This window comes from Trichechus manatus, unplaced genomic scaffold, assembly GCF_000243295.1.
Source record: "Trichechus manatus latirostris isolate Lorelei unplaced genomic scaffold, TriManLat1.0 scaffold00254, whole genome shotgun sequence".
Taxonomy (NCBI): domain Eukaryota; kingdom Metazoa; phylum Chordata; class Mammalia; order Sirenia; family Trichechidae; genus Trichechus; species Trichechus manatus.
This window is the reverse complement of record NW_004444190.1, coordinates 129,088-138,930: the sequence shown is the minus strand read 5'-3', so window position 1 is coordinate 138,930 and position 9,843 is coordinate 129,088. Positions and strand designations below refer to the sequence as shown.

Here is a 9,843-nt window from a genome sequence, read left to right as displayed (position 1 = left end):
AATATGAACCATAAGTAACAATGCACAAACACCAGAAGAAAAAACAGATAACTGGGAGCTCCTAAAAATCAAATCCTTACGCTCATCAAAAGACTTCACCAAAAGAGTAAAAAGATAACCTAAAGACCGGGAAAAACTTTTTGGCTATGACAAATCCCATCAGTGTCTAATCTCTAAAATCTACAAGATACTACAAAATCACAAGAAGAAGACAAATAACTCAATTAAACAATGGCAAAGGATATGAACAGACACTTTGCCAAAGAAGATATTCAGGCAGCTAAGAGACACATGAGGAAATGCTCAGGATCATTAGCCATTAGAGAAATGCAAGTTATAACTACCATGAGATACCATCTCACCCCATCTTAATCCAAAAAACACAAAATAATAAATGTTGGAGAGGTTGTGGAGAGACTGCAACACTTATACACTGTTGGTGGGAATGTAAAATAGTACAACCACTTTGGAAATTGATTTGGCACTTCCTTAGAAAGCTAGAAATAGAAGCACCATAGGATCCAGCAATCCTGCTCCTTGGAATATATCCTAGAGAAATAAGAGCCGTCACACGAATAGATATATGCACACCCATGTTCACTGCAGCACCATTCACTATAGCAAAAAGACGGAAACAACTCAGGTGCCCATCAATGGATGAATGGATAAACAAATTATGGTATATTCACACAATGGAATACTACACAACGATAAAGAACAACAATGAATCCGTGAAACATCTTATAATGTGGAGGAATCTGGAAGGCATTATGCTGAGTGGATTTAGTCAGTCACAGAAGGTCAAATATTGTATAAGACCACTATTATAAGAAAACATTCTTTGATGGTTATGAGGGTGGGGAGAGAGGGAGAGGGTTATTCACTAACCAGATAGTAGACAACGACTATCTGAGGTGAAGGGAAGGACAGTACGCAGTACAGGGTAAGTCAGCACAACTGGACTAAACCAAAGCTAAGAAATTTCTTGAATACAACTAAACACTTTGAGGGACAGAGTAGCAGGGGTGGGGGTCTGGGGACCATGCTTTCAGGGGACATCTAGGTCAACTGGCATAACAAAGTTTATTAAGGAAAGGTTCTGCATCCTACTTTGGTGAGTGGTGTCTGGGGTCTTAAAGGCTAGCAAGCGGTAATCTAAGATGCATGAATTGGTCCCAACCACCTGGAGTAAAGAAGAATGAAGAATACCAAAGACAGTAGGAAAGTATTAGCCCAAGAGAAAGAAAGAGCCATATAAACCAGAGACTCCATCAGCCAGAGACCAGAAGAACTAGATGGTGCCTGGCTACCACAAATGACCGCCATGACAAGGAACACAACACAGAGTCCCTGATGGAGCAGGAGAAAGTGGGGTGCAGAACTCAAATTCCAGTAAAAAGGCCAGACTTAATGGTCTGACTGAGACTGGAGGAACCCCAGAAAGCATGGCCCCCGGATTCTCTGTCATCCCAGAACTAAAACCATTCCCAAGGTCAACTCTTGAGACAAAGATTAGACTGGACTATAGGACATAAAATGATACTCGTGAGGAGTGTGCTTCTTAGCTCAAGTAGATACATGACAGTAAATGTGCAGCTCCTGTCCAGAGGTGAGATGAGAAGCCAGAGAGGGTCAGGAGATGGTTGAACGGACACGGGACATCAGGGGTGGAAAGGAGGAGTATGCTGTCACGGTATAGGGAGAGCAATTAGGGTTACATAAGTGTAAATTTTTGTATGACAGACTAAACTGAATTGTAAACTTTCACATAAAGTACAATAAGAGTAGAAATCAGAAAAAAAAAGTTTTTAACATAAAAGTACCACAGTGAAAACAGTATTAAGAGAAGAGACATATCCAGAGAATGTTGCACGAAATACATGAAGTACAAGTGATCAAATACCTTAGTAAAGTTTGTTGTCTTGGGTGGGGGGAGAAAACTAGACAGACAACACAAAAAAGGGGAAATGTCATCCATCTTGAACCAGAAATAAAAGTCTCTGCAGTGGTTGAGTGCTTGGTTGTTAACCGAACCCACCAGCCGTTTCAGGGGAGAAACATTTGGCAGTCTGCTGCCTTAAAGATTACAGTCTTAGAAACCCTATGGGCAGTTCTACTCTGTCCTATAGGGTCGTTATAAGTTGGAATCGACTCAGTGGCAATGGGTTTTGTTTTGTTTTAGACAATCTAAACATGATGGGAGTTGGGGTAGGGGTAAGGGACTATAGACCAAGGGAAAAGAGAGCATGCCAAAGTTCTAATCTTATTACCGAGGAGTTATAAATACAAGGTTTTTTTGTTTTTTGTTTAAAGTTATCTGACTCATAGTGACCCCGTATGTGAGAGTACAACTGCTCCATGGTGTTTTTGAGGTTGTGACCTTTTGGAAACAGATCGCCAGGCCTTTCTTCCAAGGGGCCTCTGGGTGGGTTCAAACTGCCAACCTTTTGGTTAGAAGTTGGGTGCTTAACTTTTTGCGCCACCTAGAGACTTCTTTTTTTTAAAGCTAGGAAGGGTTAAAAACATAAAAAAGTGGAAGAAAAAATTAAAGAGGTAGAAACAATATATCAGTATATTGTTCTAAATATGTTGAAAATTAATAGATATAAATGGACTAAATTCAGCAGCTACACAATTATAAAGTGTTCAATCCACAAGACAGAGGAATTTGAAACATGATGTTTCTAACAAAATAGCCTAGAAATATATATAGCAAAAATTGACAGACATACCAGGAAAAACTGATAACTGATAACATACAGAGCCAATAATTAGACTCCACAAAAATCATACGCTAGGCCATAATGCAAGTTTCAAAATTCCAAAAAATAGGTATTACCAGACCATGATTTGATTACAACATATTTAAGATAGAAGGTTAATACAAAAATATAAATTAAAAATCACGTATCTGGACATTTAAAGACATGCTGCTAAATAACTCAGGATTAGAGAAATCATAAAGAAATGTACAAAATACTTAAAATTGAATACCAATGAAAATATTACATATCAAAAACTGTGATGAGCAAAAGTGGTGCGTCAAGGAATTTATTAGGTACATATATCACAACAACAAAATACTTACTTATACTCTAAGAGGGTTTTCTCAAATGCAGACAAAACAATACCCAACTCCATGATGTCATTGGTTTTCTTTCCTTCTAGACACCAAATAAATGCACTGTCGAAAATATCACTATCTAGAACATTAAAATAAATCAATTTACAGATTATTCATAATTTGGCTCTAGGCCAGGGCTCTGAAAGCCTGAAACAAAAACAGTCCCACCAAATTACTAAAGATGGCTATAGCCAAAGAAACATGTGAGGAAACACACTCTCATCTTCTCATCCCAGTACATAGTCTCACAAGCTCCCGCCTTCTCTGTCACTCACTGCTGTCTCCTCAGCTCTCCTAGGATCCTTGCTGAAGCAGTCCAAAACACTGCTGCATTTTGGTTACCTTGCTGTGCCTTTATTTATAGTCTGCTCTTACTCAGTACTACTACGGGTGATAAGAGCTCTTTTCTGTTAATCGTATTTTCTCAATTTTAATCTATCTGTAGGCCACTTCTAGAATACATCATGATTACTTGATATATTAATTTAAATAGTTGTAGTAATATATGGAAATATACTGGACCTAGGTTCTGCTTTGAGCTTCTTTACTTACTAGTCATAACATCTCAGGCAGATCATTTAACCTTCAAGAGCCCCAGCTTCCTCATAGGTAAAATGGAAGGAAAAAAAAATGTATGTTCTGCCTTTTATGTTTGCTTTGGGACTTGAGCATTAAAATATCTGTGAATGCATTTCCCAAAACTATAAATTACTATACATTTGTAAGGTGCTATTATCTGTCAATTTCTAATTAATACCCAAATTATCTTTTGTATGTTAACAAAAGGCATTAACAGTATAGCCCACTCTTCCCGTAACTAATTCCTCATTTAATACCTCAAAACTGATGAGCATACTGATTGTGAGCTCTGATTCACACTGACCTGAACTCAATTCTGGGCTGTGATGGGTTAATGACAGCCATAAATTCTTTGCCACTCCTCCCTATCTCCCTTCCTCTTGAATCTGGGCCGGCCCTGTGACTGGCTTGATCAATAGAATACAATGGAGTGATGTTGCACAACTTCCAAGGCTAGGACTCAAGAGATCTGCAGCCTCTGCTTTTTGCTGTCACATGAAATTCTGACTCTCAAACCACAAGGAAGACCAAGCTAGCCACATGGAGAAAGAAAGAGGTCATGTGGAGGGGCACTAAAGAATCAGACATGTGAACGGAGCCTTTTGAGACCTTCCACCCCAGCTCAGCCATCAAATGAATGCAGCCAAATGAGCAGAATCAAAACTGTAAACCAATAAACTGGTTGCTGTTTTAATTCAGGGACAAATAACAAATATTTTTAGCTTTGTGGGCCAACTACTCAACTCTGCCATTGAAGCACAAAAGCAGCCATACACAATATGTAAAAAATGAACATAGCTATATCCCAATTTTCAAAGTTGCAATGAGCCAAATTTGGACTGCACGCCAGTTTTCTGACCACTATTTTAAATCACTAGATTCTGGGGTGGTTTATTATGCATCAATAGATACCTAAAACATGGCTGAGCCCATTTAAGGCTGTGCAACTTCAGACAAGTTTTTTGATATAAGTGTCAGTTTCCTCATCTATAAAAATGGGAGAAATAATAGTACTTACACCTCACAGGTTTATTACAGGAATTAAAGAGGGAATGATATGAAACACTTCATACAATGACTGCCACATAGTAAACACTCCAATGTTGTTTTTGTTACTAACAACTTGTAAAACAGAAATGTAGGACAGGAGCTAGCAAGGTTTGAAATTACTTGGAAGAGGCATGAGGGAAATTTCTGGATGATGGTAAGGGTCTATATCTTGATAGGGGTTTCAGTTACACAGGTGTTTGCCTTTCCCAACACTCAACGAATGTCCACCTAAGAGCTGGGCACTTCATTGTACGTAAAATATACATACACACTGAAGTCCAGTTACTCATGTGCATGTTGAATTATTTCAGAGGAAGTGTACTGATGTCTGCAATTTATTTCACAATGCATCAAAAATTAAAATGGATAATGGACGGTTAGGTAGGTGATAAAGCAAGTATAATAAAAGTGTTAATAGTAAAATCTAGGTGGTGGGTATACTGTACTATCCACTGTAAAATTCTTTCACCTTTGCTGTATGTTGAAAATTTTCATGATAAAACATTGGAAAAAAATCAAGTTACTCAAAATTCACACATTCCTAATTTTAAAAAAGTGGCAATTTTATATACTTAAAACTTAAGATAAAGGTTTTTAAAAAAAAATAAAAAATGAAATTCTGGAATCAATGACAAAGTATAAAAACACAATTCTGTACCTGAGTCTACATCTTTACTTCTTGATTTCTTCCCTTTGCCATGAGACATCTTCCTCTTTTTCTGAATTTTCTACCAAAAAAAAAAGCATAGATTTTTATTTGAGAAAAGTTTTCTTTTTCTTAAAACATACAGATTAAGAAGATGGTATTATCAAACAATGTCAATTAATATTTTAGCTATAATTCTCATTTTTTGTTATTGTTTGTGCCACTGAGTCGATTCTGACTCATAGTGACCCTATGTACAACAGAATGAAACACTGCCAGGTCCTGCGCCATCCTCACAATTGTCGTTATGCTTGAGCCCATTGTTGTAGCTACTGTGTCAATCCATCTTGTTGAGGGTCTTCCTCTTTTTCACTGACCTTCTACTTTACCAAGCATGATGTCTTTCTCCAGGGAATGGTCCCTCCTGATAACATGTCCAAAGTATGTGAGATAAAGTCTTGCCTTGTTTCTAAGAAGCATTCTGGCTGTACTTCCAAGACAGACTGGTTCATTCTTCTGGAAGTCCATCGTATATTCAATATTCTTCACCAACACCATAATTCAAAGATATCAGTTCTTCTTTGGTATTTATTCATTGTCCAGCTTTCGCATGCATATGAGGTGACTGAAAATACTGTTGCTTTGGTCAGGTGCACCTTAGTCCTTTAAGTGACATCTTTGCTTTTAACACTATAAAGAGGTCTTTTGCACCAGATTTGTTGAATGCAATGGATCATCTGATTTCTTGACTGCTGCTTCCATGGGCATTTATTGTGGATACTGCCTCAAGTCCTCTTCACTTTCAGAAAGCAAGGCTGTGTCATCTGCATAATGCAGATTGTTAATGAGTCTTCCTCCAATCCTGATGCCACATTCTTCATCATGTAGTCCAGTTTCTCTATTTGCTCAGCATACAGACTGAGTAAGTATGGTGAAAGGATACAACCCTGATGCACACCTTTCCTGATTTTAAAACACTCAGTATCCCCTTGTTCTGTCTGAACGACTGTCTCTTGGTCTATGCACAGGTTCTGGATGAACATAATTAAGTATTCTGGAATTCCCATTCTTCGTAATGTTATCCATAATTTGTTATGATCCACACAGTCAAATGCCTTTGCACAGTCTATAAAACAGAGGTAAACATCTTTCTGGTATTCTCTGCTTTGAGCCAAGATCCATCTGACATCAGCAATGATATCCCTCATTCCACGTTGTCTTCTGAATTCAGCTTGAATTTCTGGAAGTTCCTTGTCGATATACTGCTGCAATCACTTTTGAAATGATCTTCAGCAAAATTTTAATTGTGTGTAATATTAATGATATTGTTCAATAATTTCCACATTCTGCTGATCACCTTCCTTTGGAATGGGCACAAATATGGATCTCTTCCAGTCAGCTGGTCAGGTAGCTGTCTTCCAAATTTCTTGGCACAGACAAGTGAGCACTCCCAGCACTGCATCTGTTTGTTGAAATATCTCAATTGGTATTCTGTCAATTCCTGCAGCCTTGTTTTTCACCAATTCCTTCAGTGCAGCTTGGACTTCTTACTTCAGTACCAGCAGTTCTTGATCATATGCTACCTCCTGAAATGGCTGAACATCGACCAAATCTTTTTGGTACAGTGACTATGTATTCTTCTCATCTTCTTTTGATGCTTCCTGCATCGTTTAATATTTTCCCTGTAGAATCCTTCAGTATTGCAACTCGAGGTCTGAATTTTCTCTTCAGTTCTTTCAGCTTGAAAAAATGCCAAGTGTGTGCTTCCCTTTTGGCTTTCTACCTCTAGGTCTTTGTACATTTCATAATACTTTGTCTTCTTGAGCTGCTCTTTGAAATCTTCCGTTCAGCTTTTACTTCATTTCTTCCTTTTGCTTTAGTTACTTTACATTCAAGACCAAGTTTCAGAGTCTCTTCTGACATCCATTTTTGTCTTTTCTTTCTTTCCTGTCTTTTAATGACATTTTGCTTTCTTCATGTATGATGTCCTTGATGTCATCCCACAACTCATCTAATCTTCAGTCATTAGTGTTCAATGCATCAAATCTGTTCCTGAGATGGTGTGATGATTAAGACTCTGTGTCCACTTGGCTGGGCCATGATTCTCAGTGTTTATATGTGATCATTCCCCTGATGGAATCTGCTGTGAGCAGCCAATCAGTTGAAAGGGAGTCTCCTTGAGGGCGTAGCCTATATCCAAATATAAGCAGGTGTTCTGGCTTTTTGCTCGCTCTGGATCCTGCGGCTGCTTCCTGTTCGTCTGACCTCTGGTTCTTGGTACTTGAACTATCACCTTATCTGCCGATTCTGAGATTCGTCGATCTTTACAGCCTATGAGTGGGAGCCCTGCTCTTCGACCTGCCAATCTTGGGTTTGCCAGCCCCTGCAGCTACGTGAATCAGGAGAAGCCTCTATCCTGATCCACAGACTTGGGATTTTCCAGCATCTACAATCATGTGAGCTGTTCCCTTGATATAAATCTCTCTCTGTATATATTTATACACTTTAGTGGTTTGCTTCTCTAGAGAACCCAGCCTAAGACAGATGGTCTCTAAATTCAGGTAGGATATACCTGTCATGGATTGAACTGTTTCCCCCAAAAATGTGTCAACTTGGTTAGGCCATGATTCCCAGTATAGTGTGATTGTCCACCATTTTGTCACCTAATGTGATTTTCCTATGTGTTGTAAATCCTACCTCTATGATGTTAATGAGGTAGGATAGGAGGCAGTTATGTTAATGAGGAAGGACTCCATCTACAAGATTGGATTGTGTCTTGAGCCAATCTCTTCTGAGATATAAAAGAGAGAAGCAAGCAGAGAGACAGGGGGACCTCATACCACCAAGAAAGCAGTGCCAGGTGCAGAGCATGTCCTTTGGACCCAGGGTTCTTGCGCAGAGAAGCTCCTAGTCCTGGGGGACACTGATAACAAGGACCTTCCTCCAGAGCCGACAGAGAAAGAAAGCCTTCCCCTAGAAGATGGCGCCCTGAATTCAGACTTCTAGCCTACTAGACTGTGAGAGAGGAAACTTCTGTTTTTTGAAGCCATCCACTTGTGGTATTTCTGTTATAGCAGCACTAGATAACAAATACAATACCCAAGGTCATATTTTGGCTCTCGTGTATTTGTTTTAATTTTCTTCAGCTTCACCTTGAATTTACATATGAGCAATTGATGATCTGTTCCACAGTTGACCCCTGGCCTTGTTCTGACTGATGATATTGAGCTTTTCCATCATCTCTTTCCACAGACATAGTCTATTTCATTCTTGTGTGTTCCATCTGGCAAGGTCCACATGTATAGTCACCATTTATGTTGGTGAAAAAAGGTATCTGCAATGAAGAAGTCATTGGTCTTACAAAATTCTATCATGCAATCTCCAGCATCATTTCTATCACCATATTTTCCAACAACTGTTCCTTCTTCATTTCCAACTTTTGCATTCCAATCACCAGTAATTATCAATGCATCTTGATTTACGCATCATCAATTTCAGACTGCGGAAGTTGGTAAAAATATTCAATTTCCTCATCTTTGGCATTAGTGGTTGGTGCGTAAATTTGAATAATAGTCGTATTAACTGGCCTTTTTTAAAAAATTTTATTTATTGTACTTTAGGTGAAGGTTTACAGGACAAATAGCTTCTCATTAAACAGTACACATATTGTTTTATGACATTGGTTAACAACCCCACAACATGTCAACACTCTCCCTTCTCGACCTTTTTTTTTTTTTGGTGAAAATCTACAAAGCCAAAGATCAGCATTTCAAAAATTTCTACTAGTACAATTCAGTGACATTGATTACGTTCTCCCAGTTGTGCTGCTATTCTCACTTCAGATGAAGGTTTACAGAACAAAATAGTTTCTCATTGAACAGTTAGTACCCATGTTGCCCTATGACAATGGTTAACAACCTTATGACACGTCAACACTGCCCTTATTCAACCTTGGGTTCCCTATCACCAGCTTTCCTGGCCCCTCCTGCCTTCTAGTACTTGTCCCTGGACTGCTGTGCCTCATTAGTCTCATTTTGTTTTATGGGGCTGTCCAATCCCCGGCTGAACGGGGTACCTCAGGAGTGACTTCACCACTGAGCTGAAAGGGTGTCTAGGGGCCTTACTATCAGGGTTTCTCCAGTCTGTCAGGCCAGTAAATCTGGTGTGTTTTTTTTGTGTTAGAATTTTGTTCTACAACCTTCTCCAACTCTGTCCAGAACCCTGTTGTGATCCTGGTCAGAGCAGTCAGTGGTGGAAGCCAGGCACCATCTAGCTGTAATGGACTCAGTCTGGTGGAGGCCTTGGTAGCTGTGGTCCATTAGTCCTTTGGACTAATCTTTTCCTTGTATCTTGTTCTCTTCATTCTCCCTTGCTCCCGAAGGCATGAGACCAGTGGAGTATCCTAAATGGCTGCTCACAGGCTTTTAAGACCCCAGACGCTACT

The 9,843-nt window shown here is 39.1% G+C and overlaps 1 protein-coding gene across 4 annotated transcripts in view; it reads right to left on the bottom strand.

Annotated features, from left to right (window-relative positions):
* CENPU (centromere protein U) overlaps nt 1–9,843 on the bottom strand; it is a 62,622-nt gene that overhangs the window by 21,862 nt on the left and 30,917 nt on the right. For all 4 annotated transcript variants that reach the window (XM_012559496.2, XM_023724664.1, XM_023724666.1 and 1 more), the window contains exons 7-8: nt 5,412–5,481; nt 3,089–3,203 (exon numbers count right to left, since the gene is read on the bottom strand). In XM_012559496.2, coding sequence (XP_012414950.1) covers nt 3,089–3,203; nt 5,412–5,481 — 185 coding nt within the window. The remainder of the gene's footprint in view (nt 1–3,088; nt 3,204–5,411; nt 5,482–9,843) is intronic.